Raw genomic sequence first — 24,856 nt, 5'->3', positions numbered from 1 at the left:
TTTCAATATGGAGGTGGGCATACTGCCAACTTAGCTGTGTTAGTTTCTCTTTGTGAAATCCATGTGATGTGACGAAGATCTAAAGAGTTATGTGTCTTATGTCCGGCCTCATTTCTTATATGCTGTTGTAAGAGGTAAAATGTGGTATGTTAGATCTGTCTCTTTTGTGTTCGTTTGATAGTCATGCAAAGGAATTATGAAAACATGGTTTTGATCTTAGCAACATTGCTAACTGGGTTAATTTATTTTCTTTTTCATGCTTTGTATTCATCCTTTTTGGCTAAGACAGCTAGAGCCTAGAAGGCATTATATGGAAACCCTGGTTAGTTGTTATAAACTGCAATAATGTTAGGAGTTCATTTGATGTAATTCAGTGCTTGTATCTGGTTAGGGTTTCTGCAAAGATTGCGAGAAAGGGACTAATTATTTATCATTTCGCCCTGAATTATTTTGGTTTATCAACAAGAAAACTAATTGAAAATAAGAAGCCACGTGCTTATTTAGGCCTCCATCAGTAAAGTTTCTATCAAGAATTCTTTTGAATTAGCTGTTAGAAGTTAGAACTAGAAGGGGTACTAAGGTTTGGCCTAACTCGAAGCCTAGGTCGGCATTGCCGAAATCCTACCGTGCTTTTTTTCTTTTATTTCACAGCTAAAAAAGAAAAGAAAAAAAAAAAGCTTTTTCCCGGCCAAAGAGAATTTTTGAGGAACATTCAATCTATTTCCTAATTTTTATTTTTATCTTTGAGGGTTCATAAGTGCTTTATTTTGGACATCCTTATATAACCCTCGTGTTTCCACATGACCACAAGTACACCACCAAACATTTTTTCTTGGTAATTATTTGTTGTGCTACCACCCTTGTTAGCATAAATTTGAGCATGTATTTATAGATCTAACTCTGGTCTCTGGAGCATACAATGTTATACCAAATCATCATCAATAAAACATAAATACTCACAAGAAGGTTGCTGGTTGCCTAATGTCTTTTTCTCATCAGAAGAAAAAAAAAGGTTGCCTAACGTCAGTTACACATATTTGGGAAGCGTCTTGTTTAGTGCATAATAGATGCAAGAATACTTATATTTCACCCTCGACCTCTTCAGTTTAAGTGTAACCTAGTTCATTTTCCTTCAATATCACCAAACACCTATGTTCCTTTTGAGTTGACAAAATTGTTTGGATAAGTATTGAATCCTATGTTCCTTTCTATGTTGGACTCAGATGGAGTTGACAATGCAACCTTAAAGTGTAAACTAGTGAATTCCATGTTGCTTTTAGTTTGTGATCGATTACAGGCCTGGAGTGGACTATATGATCAAATACAGGGAACACAACCAAATTAGTGGGACCTTTTTAATTTGCGTTGGCCTCATCATAAAAGTACACTGTAAACACCATGAGTGTTGGCTTTTGGGGACCATCTTCACAATTTTTGGTCTTTTAGAGCGGTTCACATTTTATTTTTGGGACTATTTTATTTTAACCCTGAAGGTGTTGTATATAAGAGCCCTTTTTTCACTATATTTCACTTTCGGGTTACAAATTAAAAGGTCCTACATGGTAGACAATAAACTGATAAAGGCATACGGTCTGCTAATGGTATACTTCATGGCATGCGGACTCGTGTGCTGGAATGTAGATGAAAGATGACGAGAAGGGTGGTACTGTGGTAGGTTGGTTGAGATTTTCCTTGTTTGGATACTGATATTTGGTCTTGTGTGAAATCAGTGACATGATGGTGTTTTCAATCTCAGCATACGGATAAGCGATTTTTCAATTAGTTTCCGTATTCCTGGTTTTACACCAAAATTTTTAATCCAAAGGGTACCGAAATGTTAGACAACTACTTTATTTTTGCTCTTCACGGAAAGGGTAAAATCGTATATACATTTCTCCTTTCCATCACTTAACTTACAATGGGAAAAAAACCCAAACATACGCACCTTTCCATCGCACCATAAATCACAACAAAAACAAAACGACACATAAACTCTCTAAACTCTTTTTCATCATCATCCCAACTCTTCTCATTCAGACTCTAAAATATAATCTTTGCAAAACAGACACCGTTTGGCAGATATATCCCAATTAAAACCCGTTCCTCTTCTTCTCCATTCTGAAACTCTCGCCCATGAGACATTTAAAATTAAACCCTTATAGGAACCCAGCCCCAAGAGAATGGAAGTGAAAAGGGGCGAATCTATCCATCCTATTCTTATCCCACCTATCGATCAGAAATATTGCCATCCCACCCCGAGAATCCCGGATTTGAGTCTATTCCGATTTCGCTACACATCAACACTCGAACTCCGAAATTGAATCCCTATGAACAGGCACTGCATCTGGGACATCCGGAACATAATCACAAGAAAACAGAGACACCGTTAGTTCATCTTCTCCATTCCTGATATTCCCAATTAAAAGCCCATTAAGTTCGCTCCCTCCGAATTTAACTCCGTCATTCCACCAAAATCTTCTTTCCACTAAAAAAACAAATTCGTCATTCCTCTACTGATTGAATTGATGAATTGAAACCTACTCTAAAGCGCATAGGTAGGGATTTTGTTTATTTCTTCAAATTTGTCTGCAATTTTCGTATTGTTCTATTTCTTACTTTTTCCTTTTCTTTTTTTTTTTTGTTCCATTCACAGAATAGTGCCTTTATCATTCAGGACTTTTTTACCCAACTTCCCGCCTCAAACGGAAAGGTATGGTCTTCTAATATGTTGCCCTATTTTCTTATACCAAGTTTTCAGTTATTTTTTTTCCCTAACCAACCGTTTCGATACTTTCCCAAAAAAATATGAGAAGGTTGATAAGGTCAGTGCATAGATATCATTGATAGTAAATAAATTTGATTGCTAAATTTAATTATGGTCATTCTCTCAAGATTTCAAACTGATATTTTCCTCTTCGTAGCAGTTCAAACAACTTTGGGACCATATTTGGTGCTGAATCGAGGGTGAGGAACTCTAATTGGTGTTATTATTAAACAATATCCTAAGAGTCACATTAAGATCTTGAAGGTGTTCAATATGATGTGGATCTTAAGATAGCTTGCTTTAATGATCTTATTCAAGAGGCTTGGATTCCCAAGTGCACATATCATGCGCCATTGAATGTTTTTTCTTGAGTCAAGTACTGAGTTTACTCAGACGATGAGGTTGTATCTGGCCGGGCATGTATGGTCCATGCCAAGATACAACTGCAGGAAGCAAACATAACTTAATAATACTTGCCAACCAATAAATTCTCTTCTGTGTTACTTGGGCAGTTACAAATGATTGAAAATGGGAAACTGTTAATAGTATTGATTAAAGTTTTCAGTGTGGGATTGGAAATTATAGAAAATGAGTTTGTCATTGATATCTATCCAAATTTGAATGACATTCCTTGATACTGGGATGGGATGGTAGACCACTGCTTCTATAAAATGCTTCAAGAGCCGCCTTCACAAACAATCCATGGCTAGCAGCACCAAAATAAGGTATAGGAAACCCGTTCCTAATAGAAAAACGCACCGATTGGATAGTTTCCCTAATAACTAACTGTACCAATTTCACGAATAAAAATGATGCTCTCTTTTTCTCTCTCATTCCAAGTTTCGATCTAAATTCCATGGCGAATAAATTCTCCTTGGGGGTTTATTCTTTGATTCGTTTAATTCGTAGGCAATTGCAGAAAAACTTATCTTCTTAGAAATAGGTTTACTTACCTTTTCTTTTTGTCCCGTTCACTTTTAATTTTTTGAGAAAATGCAAGATAAATTTCATCCTCACATTTACGTTTTATTTGGATTGGTTAGTCTCACTTTGTCAAACACAAGTTGCTGCTGGTAGAAGGAGTGCTTCATTACATAAACACCGCCAGGTATGCTTCAGAATATTTGGGGAATCTAAATATTGTTTGTTTTTGTAAAACTTTATTTTCGTTCAGAATTGTTGTCTTCTTTTTCACTCCATTTTTTTTTTCACATTTTAATTAATTTTCCAGTTAACTTTTTATTCCAATTTAAGACTTCAAAGGAAAAAAAAATGAATGAAAAGACATTACTAATTTACTACATTCTTTATTTTAAAAAATTACTACGTTCTTTCCTTTTCAAACGCTTTAGTTAGGTCATGGAAAATTTATTCGCTTTGAATTTGGTTAAATGGAATCATTGTTGGTATGACATTTAGCCCATCTATATTTCTTTTGTATGAGATTGATTGTATGCGACCTTATTCACCTGTTTTTGTATGTGACCTTCTCACCTTCAATATATGCGGGGAAATATATACATATATATGTGTGTGTGTGTGTGTGTGAATTTCTTAGTATGTCGTTCATAATTGAGATAAAATATAATTGCCTTTCATTTTATCTTTGTTCTACTTTAGTTCGTCATGGTTCAAAGGATGCAAAGGAACAACACAATGCTCAAATCAATGTTACTAACGCGAAAGCAGACACCGACAAAGAATGCCTCATATGCTCAACAAATTAAAGGCAAATCCATCAATCCATATTGTCAATGAACATGTGAAAGGTATTGGTCTAACCTGAAACTACCCACACTTATTTGTCTTATTTTCTATTTTTCTTGGTTGTTGTCATCTGTTTAATTATATAAGGGGTGCACTACACCTACTAGCTGTGACAACTGAATCAATTGATGATAAACAAATCTCATTTGATACTTCTCTGAGTACTGACTACTTTGATACTTCTCTGACTATGCAATTTTGATTAGCAATTAATGATGGATAGACAACTCTATCATTTTTAAATCTCATTTTTAATCTTCATTGCATCGGTTGAACTTTGGTTTACGTCTATTTTAGAGGGTTCTCACTTTAGAGGATCCTTGCCTTTTCTGCTTATTCCAAATAAATTAGATGACCCCTTTATAGGATCTGCCACTAACAGTGACAAGCAAATATGTTACTTGGGGAGGAAGGAGTTGGATAGGAGGTTGAAAAATGTAAAACTTTGTGAAAAATATATCTAGAGATAGGTTGGAAGCTCTGCTCTTAATGAACCCTGTATGCAGGCTTCAAACACCTTGGAACACTGTATTGAGATGCATTACAAGTTTTGATAATCTTTCATTCCTTACTTCCAATCTACTGATTATTGATTAATCATGTGATGCCTTGATGGTTGATGACGTAGGTAACCACTAGAATGTATTAATTACATAATAGTTGTATGCATTTGTAAATGGAAGCAAATAAACATTATTTTTTTACTTTGTCACTTTATTAAACAATTTTTTTAAGTTTCTTAAATTAGCTTTTTCGCGATAATCGTAGATGAATATGCATCACCTGGAGGCTTTGCCCAAACAATCCAGTGCAATGGCAACTCTATCATCACAACAGTGAGTCATACACTCATACCCGTCTGTTTTGCCCATTGATTACTTATGTAATCTGGTGACTAAAATTTTTCTTTTATTGTAGATTTATGTTAATGGATTAGATCCAGGTGTAAGTGTGACAGTGTCGGATTATCGGCCTGTTCAACATGCGTTTGTTATACTTTTTAAATGGGATACGTTTGTTAGACTGCTAAGTGAAACTCAATCAGAAATTCAGCCGTACAAGTTTGCTTTTGCTGAATTTGGCAACATCAGCAGTCGTTACAAACAAATCACAAATCTAATAGGTATCCAAAGAATGAAGCAACTGAGATCGTTGCTGCGTCATATTTTTTGTTTTGTTTTTTAAATAAATTTCATTGTGTGTTATTACATCATCAGTAAGGGTTCAGTAATTAGGGATATTCTTGATTCAGGGATGCTTTGAAATCTTTTCGTTGTCTAGGTCTTTCCTTCATAGTAAGTAGGAGGAGCATCCTCAAGAACCGGTGGGTTCAGTGCCTCAGTGTGTGTCTCTCTAGCATAGATGGCTAGGTTGTTGGAGGTGGAGTAGGTGGGCCATTGACTGCAGCTGGCCCGTACAGGTAGTGTGTTTTTTAAAAGGTGTTTTTGGTTGTCATCATGCCATCACTTCCATTTTGAAAGGGGAAGAAAATATTTTTGGCAAAAATAAAAAGAAAGTATAGAAAGTCGTGTCTTCTTATTTTCTTTAAACATCAAAATTGAATTTGTGTGCAGATCATTGCTGCGTCCTTTTCTTTTGACACCACAAAGAACATAAGTGCTGATGAAAAACTTGAAGCTTCTCTTAACAAGTCGCCTCCACAAGTAGTGGGAAGGCCATCAATGATAGGTCTCAACTTCCGACCTGCATTAGATTCATCCGGAAGAATATCTGTTAGGAAAATTGATAATCATCAAAATTTTGTAGGTAGTTTCATGCTCCAACCTCGAGGAATGGATGTGACATCTCCCCACTCAACTGACTGGAGGGGTGGTCTGGGTGCTAGAGGTAATGCAACTTATTTTGCTAATTCAACCTTCTATATGTTTGTCGCAGAGGCAACACCAAAGGCGGTGTTCCTGTGGTAAATTTAAAATTAGATATATACATTTATCTAACCTTGCATGCACAGATAAACTTTTATTATTCTCAAGCTATTTGTGTTTACATGCTCTAGTTATTTAAAAATTGGCCCTGATCTGATTTTTCTGCAGAATGCCAAATATTGATTTGGAGATCATACCTTGCCAGATGGGTTTCATCAAGGGTAACTCAAAATAACTCATACTATGAAGTTCAAAATAAAACTTAACACGCAAAATATATGATGAATGTTGATAAAGTTCTATGGTGGGAAATCTTTGTAGGTTCGCTATGCCCCGTGATATGCCCCACTTATCGTGCAAGTTCTCACATGCGCTTTTCATGTAGGCATGAAATCTGGTATTGTTGGCAGAACAGGCAGTGGAAAAACAACACTCAAACAAACTGTATTATGCTTAGTTGAACCTACTGCTGCTAGACAGATCCTGTTAATTAAGGGGGTAAGATATCTATCATCCATTGTTAGTTATTACATCATACTATGAGATATACTAAGAAGCCAACTCTTAAAAATTTGGTTCCTTTTTTTCACCTGAGCAACTATTCCTTAATGTAGGGATTTCTGTACTGCAAGCCTCACTTTGCCCAGCTCTTTAAGGATTCTGCGAATTTCAATTGGAACTTCCAGTTACGTGTACCTTCTTGATCACGTCAATCGAATTTCCTTTGAATTTTTTATCAGCTGTCCTTCGGTTTATTCACACATTGCATTTAGATTTTCGGCGCTGATATGTTGTGTGGGTTTCAAACAAGGTCACCTACCAAGGCTGCTAGATTGTTTTCTCACTTTTAGTGGTTATACAAGGTTGTTCAAATTTGACATGGATGATGGAACTATAACAATTACTTTACCATGTGGAAGAAAATTCGGTTATTGGGAAGGACCATTTTGGGTGGTGCCCAATTGCGAACCACAGGTAATTTGTCTATCAGTCTATCACTCAATATCTTTCCTTACTTTCTAATATAAGTTACTTTTATATTTTCTTTTACACACTATTATATCTGTCGTCTGTGGTGTTGTTCTTTGTCATGTACACTTTTCCTTTGATTTGTAGTTTGAAATTTAGGCATGTGACGCCCATAATTACAAACTTGGAATTCACGGCTTGACACAAAATTAAAGGCTATTTATTTACCTTTTCTCCTTTGATTTGTAGACTGAATTAAGGCTTGATTTGGAGATGGCCACAATCATATACTTGAAATCCATGGGATACTCCCCATTTTCTAGCAAAGAAAGTACAATCAATATATGCTGTGTCTTTGGGATTGCGGAAAGCTCCACCATTTTTTAAAGCAATACCACTACGTCAAAAGAGAGAATTTATGACATGCATGACGCCCCACAATAGGATGGCTTCTAACTGTCTAAATATAAACCACGACTAATTTCTTGTATTAGACAGCTGTTACCAATCGGTTTATATTTGTCGGTCTTTGTCTGTCTACTTCCTCCTTTTAACACATTGTCGAGACTTCTACTTTGAGCACCTTGAAACTATTCCCACCCAAAAAATTGAGAAACCATTTCCCACCAAAAAAATTGACGAATTTTATGTTTCCCCCTCAAATTTCATAGCTTACCCAAATACTATTATCTCATCACACTATTTTTTTCTCACTTATTTGTTTCTGCAAAGGTACGTACTTTCTCTCTCTTAGGTTTTTATTTATTTCTGTTCACTGAAATTGATACTGAAAATTCGTTTTGTAGATTGGGTCGCTTAATCCAGGAATTAAAGGTTTAGGGTTGAAGGGGTATACAAAATTTAATACACTCTCAGTTAAATCGAGGTGATTTTCTTATGGGTTTTACTAGTTTGTTCTTCACTTGTTGAGTTTCCATTTTGTGCAAAGTATTCGTATGTTGTTCAATGGCCTGATTACACTGTATTATATCCTCCGAACTAAAGCTGATACCTATTTTTTTTTTCCCGGTAAAGAACTAAAGAAGCTGATACTTAGTTGAAATATAGAATATATATATATATATATATATATATATATATATATATATATATATATATATATATATATATATATATATATATGCATAGAACTCAAGTCTAATTGTCTAAACCTAGGAATTAAAGGTTTAGGGTTGAAGGGGTATACGAAATTTAATACACTCTTAGTTAAATCGAGGTGATTTTCTTACGGGTTTTACTAGTTTGTTCTTCACTTGTTGAGTTTCCATTTTGTGCAAAGTATTCGTATGTTGTTCAATGGCCTGATTACACTGTATTATATCCTTCGAACTAAAGCTGATACCTTTTTTTTTTTCCCCGGTAAAGAACTAAAGAAGCTGATACTTAGTTGAAATATAGAATATATATATATATATATATATATATATATATATATATATATATATATATATATATAGAACTCAAGTCTAATTGTCTAAACTTGAACAATAATGCACCTTAACCCATGAAACAATTTTTTCTAGGTAATTTGCTTCATAGTTAAAGAATGGGATTATTAAAAAATGTAGGTGTAACAAAATATGTATAGACGCGGTCAGATCTATGATGGTTCTAGAGAAACATATGCCTTGTTTCATTGCATGCACATCTCGATAACCATCACAGATCCGGCGGTTTTAGCTTCTAATGTTATTTTGGCTGGTCTGCCTGAGATCCTGACTTGAATGAGAACTCTGTACCACATATTTTCCCTAAAAAATAGACCGACGATATAGGCATATATCCAATATGCATGAAATGCTCATTTAAGATCCACTATACAAGCAGTCGGGCAGACTTGCCTAATGGGGTTAAAAAGGATAGGTATATAACCATGATCTTACAAACTGGTCAAATGCAGTCCAAGCAAATCAATAGCTAGCAAGACCAATCCCAAACTATCCAAATTGGTGGTTTAGATACTGTTATAGAACTTATTTTTCAGTTTAACAAGTTTGGGAGATGTTTTGATTTGATAGGTTCTTCTCCCGTTGGAATTTTTCTTCAAGGAAATGGTGAATCTTTCTCACTGCTTTGCCAAGGCAAGGTGTAAACGGTTTAACTTTATTTATACTTTACTTATAATAGATGATGATGATTTGGTAAAGGTTGCTATTTTTTTATGTGGTACTTGAAGAAAATGTTATTAAGTGATGATAGAAGTAGATGTAACTTGGAATATATTATTTGGTCTAGGTTGTTGCTGTATTCATTTGTTTATATTGTCTCCATTGAGATGAGATAATTAATGGTTCATTGTCAAGCTGGATTTTGATATTTCATAATGTATAACAATGATTTTGTGTTTATTACTTGGTCCTGTTGTTTTTGAGTGCGTGGCATGGTGATGGTTTCTCCCTTCACGAGTGTTTATGTTATATAAGAGTTTTCTGATGCCCTCTTTATATCATTAATTTTTATAATTTTTTTCGATAAGGCTCTTTATGTCATGGCATTAGTGGTTGCATTGGGGCTGTCTTATTACTATAATAAAACTCACATATATTTGGAACTTGGAAAATTGGTGTGTCGACACCATAAGCGTTATATGCATAGTGTAACGATACTAATGTTGGGCCTTGCACTAGCCATGTGCATTTCAGTTTCTTTATGCTTTGCTCAAAATAGTAACAAGAATTCTCTATCTAAGAACCGGTTTTTGCATGACTCAACTAGCCTAATTTAGAATATATATCTACAGGTTTTAGTTTGAGTTGGATTAGTTTATTTCAAACTTTATATTTTCAAGTAACCTAGTTTCTTGTTTGTATATGATATGACTTTTTGGCATTAATTGGTCTTGGCCATAGAGAATAAAGAAGTTGCTATTAACATGAAATCACCAAGTGTCCTATATATATATATATATATATATATATATATATATATATATATTGTTTGCATTGTTACTGTAATTGTTCCAATCTTGAGCAAACCATTTAGACTTGGTAGGTGGGTTGTTCGAGTGCTAAGTGTGTTAGGAGGCAGAAAAGAATTTGAGTACCACTTTCTATGATATATACCGGCCTTTCCTAGGTTTCAAGTTGAATACTCTTTCTGAAATCATACTAATATTATATATGTTGATGTATTTATCAAGAAAATGTCTTCAATGATTCCAAACAAGAACTGGATGAAAGCACCGACTTCGTATACTGAATACCTTCAAGGTGTTAAATCATTCATCCAGTTCACACAAGAGAAATTAGGAAAGGAACTTGACTGGTATTGCTGAGCATCTTATCTATGATGGTATAGACGAGACATATACATCATGGATACATCATAGAGAGCCATCTTCCAGAAGTAGTAACTATGTTGAAGCTCCTACTAGTTCTTCTACTAGGGGTCTTGAAAATATGTTGCCAATGATGGAAAAGATGGTCAATGACACATTTGGATGAAGTCATCCTGTTGACTTAGATGCATGTCTTAACAAAGTTGATGATAGAGATGATGATGGAGATTCACCCAATGCTATACCGCAGGATGTTCAATATGACAAGTTGATGGAGGATGCTTTAAAACCAATATATCCATCATGTCAGGGTGAAGATTTGAAATTATCGACAACGATTAAGTTGTTGAGCATGAAGGCTAGACACAAGTGGTCTAATAGTAGCTTCACAGAGTTGCTGCAATTCCTTAAAAAAACTCTACCAGAAGAGAATACACTACCTGAGAAGACCTATGCTGCTAAGAACTTGATCAAACCTCTTCGCATGAAGTGCGAAATTATTGATGCATGCCCAAATGACTGTATTATATATTGGGGTGACAAATATAAAGATTTGATTAGTTGTCCCACTTGTGGTAAAAACAGATGGCAACCAGTGAACCCGTTAAAACTGAAGGCTAATATTAAACCATGGAAGAAGCTAAGGTATTTTCCTTTGACCGAGAGATTGCAAAAGATGTATAGCATACCATGGATTGCAAAGAATATGAAATGGCATGCAAATGCAGTTTCTGACCAACGCTATATGCGTCATCCTGTTGATTCTTCCATGTGGAATTCAATTAATTTTAAATGGCTTGAGTTTGTTGCGGAGCCACGTAATGTTAGATTGGGGATTGCAACAGATGGATTTAATCCATTTGGGAACAAAAGCAGCACTTATAGTTGCTGGCCTGTTATGGTTACTCCATACAATCTGCCTCCATCATTGTGTATGCGGAAAGAGTTTACTATGTTGACACTTCTAATTCCTGGTTCAAGTAGCCCAGGGGATAATATCGACGTCTTCTTGCAGCCTTTAATCAAAGAGCTACAACAGTTATGGGGTGCTGGAGTTGAATCATATGACTCCCATGCTAAAGAGACATTTACTATGAAGGCAATTTGCTTGTGGGCGATACACGATTTTCCTGCGTTTCACCATCTTTCTGGACGTAAAACGGCGGGAAGGTATGCATGTCCTATTTGTAGTGAAGATACAAATTCTACTTGGATGAAGAATGGAAAAAAGTTTGCTTATATGGGTCATCGAAAGTTCCTAATAGACCCGAATCATCCTTTAGAGTCCAGAAGGCACAATTTAATGGCAAAGTAGAACATGGTAAGCGCCCTATTCGTTTAAAGGGTTCTCAAGTAAAAATTAAAATAAGTCAAATTCAGAACAAGTTTGGTAAGGTACCGGATACACCCGAAGGAAAGAAGAAGAAGAGAAAAAGAACTAAAGAACTAGAAAATTCAGCATTTTCAAATGATTCTATCTTCTTTACATTGCCGTATTGGGAGGTATTTTTAACATTTGTGTAGTAGTATATCATGTAACTTTATGTATACATATCCATATATTCACTTATATATTTAGTTCCTACAGCATCTGCCTATTTGCCACAATCTAGATGTGATGCACGTGGAAAAAAATATTGCGGAAATTCTGTTTGCAACAATCATGGGTACAGTTAAGAGTAAGGATGGACTCGAAGCCCGTTTAGACCTTAAGGCTAGGAAGATAAAGAAACACTTGTGGCCGGTAATGAAGAATGACAAGTGGTCTTATCCAATAGGTGCTTTTTCTCTTTCTCGGCAAGAGAAAATTTTGATTTGTAGAACTTTGCACCAATTGAAGGTTCCTGTTGGATATAGTAGAAATTGGAAACATAATGTGGACTTGGAGGACTTTTAACTCAAGAACTTAAAATCGCATAACTATCACATCCTTTTACAACATTTATTGCCTGTGTTATTGATGCATCTATTCAAAAAACACAAGCCATTGCGTGAAGCTATTCGCCAATTGTCTTTATTCTTTAACGTCCTATGCTCCAAAGTTATTTGTCGTGCAAAGCTTTCAACCATGAGAATACGCATCGTGGAAACTTTGTGTGTCTTTGAAAAATACTTCCCGCCTTCATTTTTTGTTTCAATGATACACCTTATTGTGCACTTAGCGGAAGAGGCACAAATTTGCGGACCTGTTAGATATAGGTGGATGTATCCGTTTGAGAGGTGAGTAAAGTTCACAATATTCTTTTTCTGTGATTAGTATGTCATTTTGTATTAATTAATGGCACATGCACAAGATGATGAAGACTTATAAAAGGTATGTGACCAATCAGACTTTTGTAGAGGGTTGCATTCAAGAGTAATACCTTGTGGAAGAGGCGATGATGTACTGCATGGAGTACATTCATGATGGCAACTTGGGAAGCCATAAGAATGGGAGAAGGGTGATCATGAATGAGGCTATCGAAAGTGGACACCCTATGGATAAAAAGGGAAAGCAATACGTTCTTCCAAATGTAGAGTATCAACAAGTTCGCAAGTGGGTTTTGACGCATTCTCCAAAAAATGTTGAGTGGGAAGAGTAAGTCATGCATTTACCACTGTTTTGGTAGTCAATACTTGAGTTCTACATGTCAATTATCCTAAATTTTTATTATTTTCATAGGAAGTACCAAGTATACCTCCAAAGTCATAAATCAAGGGGTAAAAATTGTAGGGGCAGTCAAGCAAAAGAGTTGGATTACATTCCTTGGTTAAGACTACAACTACAAAACGAAGAAGAATTTGTTTTCAAGAAGATTGTTGATGGTCCATCTTTTACAGCGATGTCATATAATAGATACACAGCGAACGGGTATGCTTTTTATACATCAGATTCTGAATCAACGACAACAACACAGAATAGTGGGGTCTCAATGAGGGCTGTGACTAGTTTTAGGGCAAGTGCCAAGGATAAGAATCTTGTTGATGATGAAGTCACTTACTATGGAGTTGTCAAAAGAATTCTTGAACTTGATTATGTAAAATTCAAAACAATTGTGTTCTATTGTGATTGGGTGCGAATTGAGGATAAAACAAATGGTTGCATAGTTGATCCGGATACAAACTTGGTATTTGTAAATCTTGGGAAGTTCATGAGGAATACAAGTGAAGTTGATGAGCTCTTTATTCTCGCTTTTGAAGCTAAACAAGTTTTTATTGCAGGGATTTGAGTAGAGATAATTGGCATGTTGTCTTGGATGCTCCAAAGAGGTTAAGTCAAGAGATAGATGCTTACGAAGGCCCACTGGTCTTTGAGGCTAGAACAAGAGCTAATGATTCTTCGTCAACAACTTTACTTAAAGACGTTCTAGAAGTTGCCGAAGACTAATTTTAATCTTAAAACATCAAGTTAAAAGTGTAATCCTCCGTGTTAGGAAACTTATCAATATATTATTGACTTGGTCATTTTTCAACTGTTTTTTTTTTTATCTTCTTCTTTAAATGCTAGACAAGGGGTCTATTTAGGATCAAGAAATAATCTCTTTTTTGAATTAAGTATCTTTTGTTTCTCTTCATATTTCAAATTCTCAGCATGGTACAGGTGAGTTACAGAGTGTTTTTTTTTTTTTTTTTTTTTTTTTTTTTTTTCTAATTTTTTTTTCTTTGAATGGTGCAATATATGATGAGTTTAATTCCGTGCATTGTATGATGAGTTTAATTCCGTCACCTTAAATGTATGATGCAGATGTTTAATTATGTCACCTTAGATTTGAGCCATTTTGTTAAACTCTATATTTAGGTAAAAAGAAGTCATGTCAGAAGCATCTGAAGCAAGTGGATTTGAGGCAAATGAATATGAAGCAAGTGGCTCTGAAGCAAGTGAGACGAGGACGAAACCAAAAGGTAAAGTAATAAGTTTGATTTGATTATTGGTTACTTAATTGGCATTGTAAACCTTTCGTATTCTATGCTCTTAGTCGCTTAGTGACCTTTAAACCTCACCTATTTGCTGCTCTTGACATTAAATATCATTAGCTTCATGGGATTGTGATCTTCATTTACCGTTGTTGAGTCATGTCGCTGTGGTTTTATATGGGAACTACACCGAAGATTTTGGTTCTTGTTATTGTGTTAACACTGAATAACTTGGTTGGTTGTTATTCTAACTTGTATGTGGTTAGTTGCAGTATTAAATAGGAATTCGGTGATAAATATAGGTACACCTGTATTTATTTCTTATATGGGAAAACTGATGAGGAAAAGAAGTTGATATTTTTATTATCCTTCTCTTATCTGTAAGCTAACGAGGATGAACTAAGGAATACTTTGTCTCATTTAGTGCACTGGATAATATCAGATCTTAAGCATAAGTAGAGAACGTCATTTAGACAGATTTTAGTAGCGAAACATTGAAGCATGAAATTTCTGCCACCCAGTTATCTTAGCACACAATATAAGTAGAATGATCAATAGGTCTAGGGAAGTGAACATAAGCGGGTGTGCAAATAACTTGGGGTCTGAACTTGTAACTTGATGTGTCATTAAATGACTCATTTGAAATAACTTGATTACGAAAGATGGTATTATGACAAAATTTTGGAGCATGAATTAAAATACACAATTGAATAATAGTCTGCAACTTTTCACCGCTAATGAAACTGGTGGTGGATAAGATCACGCCCGCAATATGGGAATTTCTGTGCAACTATGTGTCCTTAATGATGATCTTAGAAGGAGAAGGGGACTGGGCAGACATGGCCAGAGTTCATATTTTGACTGTAACCATCCTCCTGTTCGTAACCCATCTGGATAATTCTGGGGCAGCAAGTATAGAATTATCCTTGACATGCCAAAAATACTTCGTCTAATATTTTTTTTGGAACTGGACTAACTGGACAGGCGGACACCTTTGGTAAGTATAACAATAACAACAGATTAAATCATCTTATCACCCAGTGTTCACTTAGGTCCAAGATTCTTACCTTCTTTTACTTATTGGCGTTGTAATATGTTTATGTATATTCATTCACTTAGGTCCAAGATTCATTCACTGCTGATGGACAAGCTACTGGACAATATTGAGCAAAGTATGCCACAATAGTCGGGCAGGTGGCTAGGACACACTGCCCACCTATGTACAAGGACTGGGCAGAAGTTCCATTATTAATGAAGGATGAATTGTGGAAGGATGTCTTGGTAAGTGCAAATCACTCCACCTAATTTTATTTCAGTAGACATTTGAATTTAGTTTGTTTTGCATCCAAACTTGTTTACTAATGACTTTGACATGTCCAATTTACAGGAAGAAATTGATCTTCCACTCATCCGAAAAGAATGCACTCTTCGTAAGCTTAATACAGCTTGGAAACAAAAAAAGTATGAACTTCGTAAGGTTTATGACATGTATTTAATAGATGCAGAGCGAAAAAGAAATGGTCCTAAAGAGGTGAAAAAGGAAGAATGGGAGGCATTTGTCGACATGTGCTCAATTGAAGAGGATAAAATCAAGCGATGCAATGGCAAGTTGGCAAGGGAAAACATGAAGAACCCACATACAACTGGTAGAATGGGAGCAGCTCCAGTTATTGAGCAGTTGGTAAACATCTATTTAGTGCTTAAAAATTTATCGTATGCACTAAACTATTAGTCTTTATCTACGTACTTGTTTAATATGTTACAGAAAAAGGATAGCCCTACTGGTGAGGTTTCGAGGACACAGGGATATGTGGCCACCCATACGAGGAGAGATGGGAGTTTCATCAACACTGAAACGAGGCAATCTCTTGTAAGATACAACAAGACATATTTGTATAGCTATTGCTTATGTTTGTATGACTAGCTATTATGTACTTAAGAAATGGTGACTTTGATTTCTTTTGTAGGAGGAAATTAACAGACTTGTTAGCGTAGAGCCTGACATAGTGGAAAGGGATCTAGATAATGACCCCGTTGCAATGGTGTGATGCTTCTCATCTTGTTTTGGTTTTTCAAATAGGTTTTGTTCAAAGTTCTACCGAAACATTTGTTTGCTTAATAGGTTATTGGTCGTGATAGAAGGGGACGTGTTCGCGGTCTAGGTGGTGGTGTCACAAAGACTGTTTACCATGCTTCAGCTCCTTATAAGGAGATTGCTCAAAGAGAGAAGAGAGCGCGTGAAAGCAGTGAGTCAGGTTATGAGACGGTCATGGCAAGACTTGATGAAGCAGACAAGGCTCGCAAGATACTTGAGGATGAAGTTGTAGACCTTAAGCGACAATCTTCAGGGCTTGGAAATGCATCTTAGGTAATAATTTGTTAATTTAATTATGTCTAGACTAAGAATATGAACAGAGCATATGTCTTGTCTTGTCTTGTCTTCCCAAACCCTTATTAAGTTAGGAGGAAATGGATGGGGTTTCACCAAGTTCTCTCGCATTGATTACGTTAGATGGAAGGCAGAGAACAGGATTGTGTCTGGTGTCAATGCCAAGCTTCTTGGATGCCAAGAGCCATGATATTTTTACTTAGGCACTTTATCTGTTTTGGCCTTAACAAACCCAATATCAGGAGGACGCCATCTGACTTCCATTATACAACTTGCTGGCTTTGGTTTACCTCGAATGCCATCTGACTTCCATAATTTAGAATGGGGTACATCTCAATTGACTGGTCATTAAGTTATTACATATTTTAGCACAAGAGCACAATAAATGAGTCATTTTGTTAATTAAAAATACCAACTAAGAAACAAATTGCTTATTTTCTATTTTAGTTTCTGGATCTAATGACAACAACTAAAACCAGTATTTCATTTAAGTTTGCACATACGTGTACATTTTTCTAGTACGTATTAAAGCTGTTTTTGGTAACAATGATAACTTGAAAAATAACCTAAAAAGGAACAAGGTGTGTGCTGCTATTTATTGAATTTTATGATCACAAACTTGAATTTTAGATCAATTCCCCGTTTGACTTTTAAGCAGGGTTAATCAGTACAGAAATTTAATAAACTCTTACTTACACTTGGCGAGGGTAGTTCAGTTGATTCTAAATTGAGATTAATAGAGGACCAGAAATTCTCAGAGTTGTTTTGCTTAGCATGAGACGACTTTCGAGATTCCTCACTAGTCCGGCACTGCACATTTGAGCCACCCTAAAAGCGCATATCCACCTAAACAGCAAGTCATTGACAAAGGCCTCAGTAGCCAAAACAACTGGCACAGGAGTAATAGATAGTGTGGACAAGTGGATGTCAAGATACAAGTAAGACACTCTTTTAAGTTATATCATTGTCTCAGCGTTTTCCGGAAGTAGATATCAAAACTTTACCCTTTTGTTCCCCATAATTTTTTAATAATCGGATGATTCAATAATTACTAGAGAAGTTGGATTGAAGCTAAAAGAAGATTGCAAAATAAAATAAGAGCAAAACTTGAATATCATCCATAGGTCAAACCTTAGGATCAGTGTCTTTTCTGCACTACAATTTTTTTTCCCTGTGCTACAGTTCTAGAGTCAGTTAATCATTTACTCTTGTATAGTTGTATTGTCCCTTTTCTTGGCAAGTTTGGTCGTATTTTATGAGAATTCTGGTTTAGTTGGGTCGGTCCTTGTTGGGTGGTGCCGTGGTGGATCTCTTTACTCGGTGCTATACGAGGCATTTTTCTAACAGACTGCAACATACTTTGGAATATGGTGTCAGAGATCATGATTGGTTGGGTTAACAGACAACAATTTATAAACAATGGATTTCCATTTGCCATTACAACAATAAATGCCCTTCTATGCTTTTGGAGCAAACCAATTTGTGGATCTGGAGTCGAGCATTTTATGGCGAGATGGGTAAATTTCCAACTACAGAGACAACGATTCTAATCTTGTTTTGAAGGGTCATTTTCGAAGGAAACTTACAGCGTAGTTCTGTATGGCCTCCATGGGATTATTATAGTTGAAAATTTGGATTGCGACTGACATTTTAGAGGTTTGGAAATTGAGATACTAGTGATATTATCAAATGTCATACAATTAGTGTCAAAATTTCAGGTATATTCTTAATGAAATTCGGAGATTAATATCGTTAAATCTTGTGAACTTTTCTTCTATAGAACTATAAAATGGACAACATGGGTTAGAAAATGAGGTGAACAATGTTCTAGGGACTTGTTCTTGTTACTGGACGACTGATGAACATAGTTTATTATGATTTAGGACTAACTTAAGAAAATAAACTGAGCTTTAACGCACCGAAACTTGGCTGTTTGAACTCAATCAATACCATCTCTTAATGCATAGAGATTTCTTTCTGCTCTGACATGAAGAACTGCTTTTCTGCATGCACCAAACTTTACTTTGTTTGTACCATGTACCCCCAAGTCACGGTATTGTATATGACTAAGTTTGCTGGGAAAGATGTTTTCATTTGAGAGTTAAAGTGCACATTTTCCCTGTTTTATTGTGGATTAACATGCTTTCGTGTGTTGGAGCTGATAGACTCCGGACTAAGAAGAGAGGTGTTGTATGCAATTCATTATCTTTATCCAAACCTTTAAGTCTTTCTATATTATTTTCATTTCTGCTTCCTATAAATAACAATATCCAACCGGGGAGAATTTATTGATGCAACGCTTAAATTTTGTTGTTTGTAGAACTTTGGTTTTCTCCTTGTCCAATGCGATTTTCAGGTGCTTGCACTCCGAAACATAGTGCCCAATAACAATGTTAATTTTTAACATAAGACTTGGTGGGTAGAGTTGATTGTTGGGTTGATTTATACATGCAGGAAAACCCTCGAAACCAAATGGAGTCGACGCCATTTAACACGAGACAAGATACCATCAGTAAGACAGTTTCTTAAATTTTTACCCGATATGAAATTAAAGGAATTGCAGGTTGAGTTTTATTTCTCTACTGGTGTCATTTGTCTGTTAACCACTCAACATAACATATGGACAGAAGTGCATGGAATGTAGGGACTTAGAATGAATTTATTGGAAGTCAGATATTTCCAAACACAATATTCTTAGATTGCCTTGTCTTTACCAGCACCTGTTATCTTGTCTGGCAACTATGGATTGTCACTGAATATGCTTTGTTGATCATGTACTTTCTTGTAGACATTGCCATATATTTCGTTCAGTATGGCCAGGATAATTTCTAAGTGAAGATTAAGGCATTTTTTTTGGTTTGTGGACTTTGTGAACACGCTGTCTTATACTCTTTTCAACAGTTCTTTTTGGCCTAGTTAATTCACTGGATACATTCAAACAATTCATGGTAACTATCATAGCTACATTCAAGTATTCATATTTAGTGTTTTTGTAACGCCCGTATTTAAAATACGTAATTATTAATTAATTTAAAATTTGCTGGATTGGATTTGGGATATGTGGGCCTGGTTTCTGGGCCTGAGTCTGTGTTGGGCTTGGGTTTCAAACCCAAGTATATAATCACATTGTTCTAGAGAATAGGGTTCTTGGAGAATAAAAAAATAATAAAAATGGAGGTAGAGATAGAAACTCGTTTGCTCAAGCGTGGGAGCGCAACGAATCGGACGATAAGGATTCATGGAGATTTTTATTAAGGTGAGTAACTACTTTTTATCTATTTCACCAAATCTACGGGACGAAGCTTTACTGCTGTCAGAGTTTTGCTTCCATTAAACGTATTTTTTTTATGTACGCTTATTGTCATTAATTTTTCCTCTTGTTGTATTGATAAATTGTTACATCCGAAACTCGGAATTAGCTGTCGACGCTTTATGGCCGGTTAAGGGCAGTTAAAGCCCAATCTATAGAAATCGTCATTTTTCTTTGTTTCTCTGTTTGAACTCATTTTTCTTTACTGTGGCTTGGAATGTGGCTTGGAATTTGTTGATTGATGTCGGGGGTTATAGGTTTGATGTTGGTTATTGTGGTTTGGATGAGCTATTCAAGCTCTGAAGAAACATTAATGGCGGCACCAAGAAACCGTCGATACAATTTTATGTAACTGTTGGGTGGTTTTGTTATAAGTTGTTGACTGATGATGGGCTGTAGACCAGTGTTTGGGGGTTGGCGGATGGGCTGTTGGAAGCTCCCAATACTTGTTAATGGCGGCCAGAGAATCGCCAGTAAAAGTATGGGAACTGTGATTGTTGTGTTTTTTGTATTGATTGAAGATTGGGGTTATTGATGGTTGAATGGGTGCTGGAAAGAGGTATGATTGAAGCTTGAAGAAACTTTAATGGCGGCGAAAATTTATAGATCTAGTTTTGAAGAAGTATAGGGATTGAATGATTTGGGTTTTTTTGTTTTCATTAATGTTGTTTGGGTTTTTATGGGGATTAAAACCGATATGATGAAGAGGAGAGTTGGTGGCCGGCGCGATTTGGTGGCTGGTGGTGGAGGAGAGAACTGATGGAGAAGATGACCGATTTGGGCTTTTGGCCTTAGGCCAAAGCCTTTAGGTTTGTTAGTTGGGCCGGAGTTAAGTTAGTTGGGTTTGGGCCGATTCTATTTATTAGTGTTGGGCTAGTTTCTCTGTTGGGTTTAGTCTGTGAGCCAATATTCTTTTATTTCTTTGGGCCGACCCAATTAAAGTTTTGGGCCAGTTTTAGATTAAGTTATATGGGCCAGTTTCATTTGTTTTGATTGGGCCCGGTTTTGTTTTAAGTTGTTGGGCCAGTTTAGCTTGATTGTTTGGGGCCAGTCCAGAGGACTTAAAAATAGAGATCCAAATTGGGTCTTTCAACATTTTAACTTTTGGGGCTGGGTTCTAAGGTTTGGGCTTGGCTAGTTGGGTCCGAACCATTACCTTAGTCATGAGCCCATGAGCCATGCACCTTGACCTTAGCCATGGACCATGGCTATGAACCTGAACCTGTTGAACATGGAAATGACAGTTTGACTTTGACCATGATGTGTTGACTTTGACAATGATGTGTTGACTTTGACTTTGACCGTTGACCGTTGACTGTGGAATGTTGTTTTTTCCAGTTTTTCACATATTTAAGAATATGGACAAATGTAGTAATAAAATATTGTCGAAGCTTGTATAAATTTGGCTGTCATTATCTAGGAAAGATTTGACGTTGATATTGTGTATATTTTGACACGTGACGAGATAGAAACTTTAGGAGATATAATATTCCGAAAACGCTATAAAAATGTTATGCGATACGTTTGAAGCAATTATGACATTATATGATATGTTGGGATATATATATTAAATGCAATAGTTTTGGAGAAATAAATGTATAAACGCTCCATTATTTTATCTGTGAGATGCTAGTAGAGTAATTGTGGATATTTCCCACGGGAGTGTGGCGTAGTGCAATAATATATTGGCACGTGAAAGAATGAAAGTGGTTATGAGATATAATTGAGATATTTCTAAATATTGTGGCTTAGTGCAATAAGGTATTTGACCTGCACGTGATCTAGTGGAATTATTATGAGTCATGAATGTATGACACCTGAATAAATTACGTAACGAAAATCTTAGAACCTGACTACCACAACTCATGTGATTTGCCCTGTGTGGGCGTATGTGATATGATTGGCCCTTCTGGCGTTTCAGTGAATCTGAATGGCCCTTCGGGCGTAAGTAATGTGATTGGCCCTTTTGGCGTTTCAGTGAATCTGAATGGCCCTTCTAGCGTAGCCGTATAGTGGCTGGGTTATTCCGTTCACAAAATTAGAACGAGACGCGCGATATTTTATGCCGAATAGTGGCAGTACTTACATAATGACTTTCGTGTGAGGGTTACCTGGTGTGCGGCATCCCGCTCAGGGTAGTTATGCACGGAGTGGTTCATTATGTAAAGGGAGGCATGTGGATGTACATGTTCGGCGTTGGGAAGCGATTGTGGTAGCCAGGAAAACTAGGTAAGACATAGATACGACGTGAATTTTAGGGACATACCAAGAAAGCCTTAAATAATATAATTATGGTAATATGCTGGTTAATGATGTATCTTTAGATAGATGATTGTATATGGTTTTGCAGAAGTGTGGGTCAAACTAATTACTTGGGCAGAGACGACCCACTCTGTAATTGATCATGAAATGCGGTACGGATATAATATGCATGGTTGGTTATTTGTTTAGTTAGAACCTAAGGCGCCTCGATGGAGGAACTACATGCCTTATTTATTATGAGTATAGTTTGTTGTGTGGTTAGTGGGAAGTTAAAGCGCCTCATTGGAGGAACTACCTGCCTTAGTTGTTGAACTTAAGGATGTTGTATTAGTCGTGGAAAGTTAAAGGCTTCCGGTGGAGGAACTAAGCGCATTGTTATGGATTGTGTATATATTTGGTATAAGTATATGTTGTATTTTAGAGCTACTCACACCAAAGCATTTTTATAATCTTGACCGATTTGCATGTTTGCTTATCGGGTGTGTTCATTAAATGAACATAGTTGATAAGTCTTGATAGGTTTAGTGTTGAAGAAGATTGGTTGCTGCTTGTGGTTTGCGTTAGCGTCGCATTTCAAGATAGGCATTGTTTTCCTTTGAGGAGATATAGATTTTCAGTTGAGATAAGGTTATTTGCATTTTCATTTGTAAATTTTTGTAATGAAGAGGACTTTTGTTTAAGTTAAAATTTTTATTGGTTTTTAATTATCCGCATATTTAAACTGTTTATGGGTTTTTGGGAGTTGAGAGTGCGTCACACCTCGAAGATCGAAGAGTCGGGAACAAATATTGTTTTTTCGAATTCTGTCGAAATTCGGGGTGTGACAGTTCTTTTAGGTTTTCTATCCAGGTCCTATTTGCTATGTTGATTTTTTTTTTGTTCGGGTCCTATTACTACATGTGTTCAATTTTATTTGTTCTAAGAATTTGGGTGCTTTTGGTTCTTGTGTTCAGTAAGCTATTTAAAGTCTCTAACGCTACATTAATTTCATTGTTTTTTTCTTAGGAAGTACAACAATCACCAGTTCGTGATGATTCCCGCAATATTCGACCTCAATCTACAACTTGTCACTTGAAGAGTTTCATAACAAAGACTGTGGTTGCACTTGGAGAAGTCTGCACCTATTTAACGACACCTCCAAGTTCGTATAATGTCCAAATCGATGAGATACTTGATGATTTTGCACCGTTGTATGAAGGAGATGGAAGACTTGGAGATATCGTGCTTGGTGACGTGATTACTTGGCCAAAACATTACGTGGTTTTTCATTGATCCATGAAGCTTTTAAATCGACAAAAACTTATCTTCTTTTGGTGTGCCTTGTAAATCCAAGTACATAGTTGTTTTTGGTCTTTGGATAGTGTTTCTAGCTAGCTATTGAATACTTGAGCAACAAGATCGAGCTCAAATATTTTGGTATTTTGTCAGACTTCAAGTTTTATAGTATATGGTATTGCAATGTAAACATTTTGGATGGAATGATAAATATAAAGATGTTTTGGTACTTAAGTTTGATTATGGCTTCTTAATTATAGTGCAGTTTGAATTTAAATTATTTGGGTAGGCAATCATATTAAAGCAGCAGGTGGATTTGATAAATTAGATTTTCAAATACTCTACTGTCATTAGCCGTCTGCAATAAGGAATTGAAACTGAATAGTTTTGTGTTTTGATCGAGTAGGATGCAGCTCTAGACAGTGCGAAGGTGTTGTTTTAAACCCTAAACCACGGCCAGTAGCCGTCAACAAAACTCATTTCTCGACGGCTACTAGTTGTCGTTGTATTTCAAATAATGGACGTCCACTAACCATCGAGAATCAATACCACGACATTTTTAACAACGGCTTATGAGACAGTCAGTAGCCGTCGAGATTTACCAATCTCGACAGATATAAGCCATCCTAAATTAGTTGTTTTAACATAGTGTACCAAGTGAGACATTAACTCTTATTGCATACTGATCTAATATAAGCCTATAAGGGGTCTACCTAAAATGTTCAGCACCAATGTATAATAGTCTATTTTTCATTAAACTACATGCCATGTTTTCTTAGTTGGATTATATGGCCTGATTAATGTAAAAGATATTGTTCTAATCCCGGACAACATATTTTGTAGGTCAAGAAAGAAGTCCCGAAGGTGGGGAACTACAAAACTGAAATTATAAAAGAGAGTTGGAATGACCTTCCAGCCGAGCTTTTAGAGTTGGTCATATCATCTCTGTTTCTTGGTGATTGCATTTGTTTTTGCCTTACTTGCAAATCCTTGATATCCATCACGCCACAAATGCGATCAAACCGCCTCTTACACAGTGTGA

At 36.1% G+C, this 24,856-nt stretch overlaps 1 protein-coding gene and 1 long non-coding RNA gene across 5 annotated transcripts; both read left to right on the top strand.

Moving 5' to 3' along the window:
• The first annotated feature begins 3,753 nt into the window (after nt 1–3,753).
• On the top strand, nt 3,754–5,807 carry LOC147491758 (uncharacterized). The gene is made up of 3 exons (XR_015200434.1): nt 3,754–3,872; nt 4,385–4,533; nt 5,300–5,807. It is a non-coding gene; the product is annotated as an uncharacterized LOC147491758 (long non-coding RNA).
• Nucleotides 5,808–6,102: 295 nt separating this feature from the next.
• LOC147491757 (uncharacterized) lies at nt 6,103–24,048 on the top strand. 4 transcript variants are annotated; one of them, XM_086566068.1, is made up of 14 exons: nt 6,103–6,220; nt 6,299–6,379; nt 6,586–6,638; nt 6,803–6,915; nt 7,032–7,102; nt 7,281–7,392; nt 8,193–8,272; nt 14,463–14,566; nt 15,698–15,859; nt 15,966–16,259; nt 16,344–16,448; nt 16,546–16,620; nt 16,701–16,946; nt 23,545–24,048. In XM_086566068.1, the coding sequence occupies exons 9-13, from the start codon at nt 15,797–15,799 to the stop codon at nt 16,944–16,946; spliced, it is 783 nt and encodes a 260-aa protein (XP_086422194.1). In that variant the 5' UTR covers nt 6,103–6,220; nt 6,299–6,379; nt 6,586–6,638; nt 6,803–6,915; nt 7,032–7,102; nt 7,281–7,392; nt 8,193–8,272; nt 14,463–14,566; nt 15,698–15,796; the 3' UTR covers nt 23,545–24,048. The 4 variants fall into 4 exon arrangements, with proteins under 4 accessions (XP_086422194.1, XP_086422195.1, XP_086422196.1 ...); XM_086566069.1 differs by having other exon boundaries at nt 7,032–7,392; XM_086566070.1 differs by lacking the exons at nt 6,103–6,220; nt 6,299–6,379; nt 6,586–6,638 and having other exon boundaries at nt 6,688–6,915.
• The last annotated feature ends 808 nt before the right edge of the window (nt 24,049–24,856 follow it).

This window comes from Coptis chinensis, chromosome 6 (assembly GCF_015680905.1).
Source record: "Coptis chinensis isolate HL-2020 chromosome 6, ASM1568090v1, whole genome shotgun sequence".
Classification (NCBI taxonomy): Eukaryota; Viridiplantae; Streptophyta; class Magnoliopsida; order Ranunculales; family Ranunculaceae; genus Coptis; species Coptis chinensis.
Note: the sequence above shows the minus strand (reverse complement) of the source record. Positions and strands in the feature narration are given on the sequence as shown.

Excerpts from the sequence above, each read along its gene's own strand:
- LOC147491757 (XM_086566068.1), top strand. The coding sequence starts at position 15,797 with ATGTACAAGGACTGGGCAGAAGTTCCATTATTAATGAAGGATGAATTG. Across the intron at positions 15,860-15,965 it reads AATTGTGGAAGGATGTCTTG|GAAGAAATTGATCTTCCACT; the intron begins GTAAGTGCAAAT and ends TCCAATTTACAG. Across the intron at positions 16,621-16,700 it reads ATAATGACCCCGTTGCAATG|GTTATTGGTCGTGATAGAAG; the intron begins GTGTGATGCTTC and ends TTTGCTTAATAG.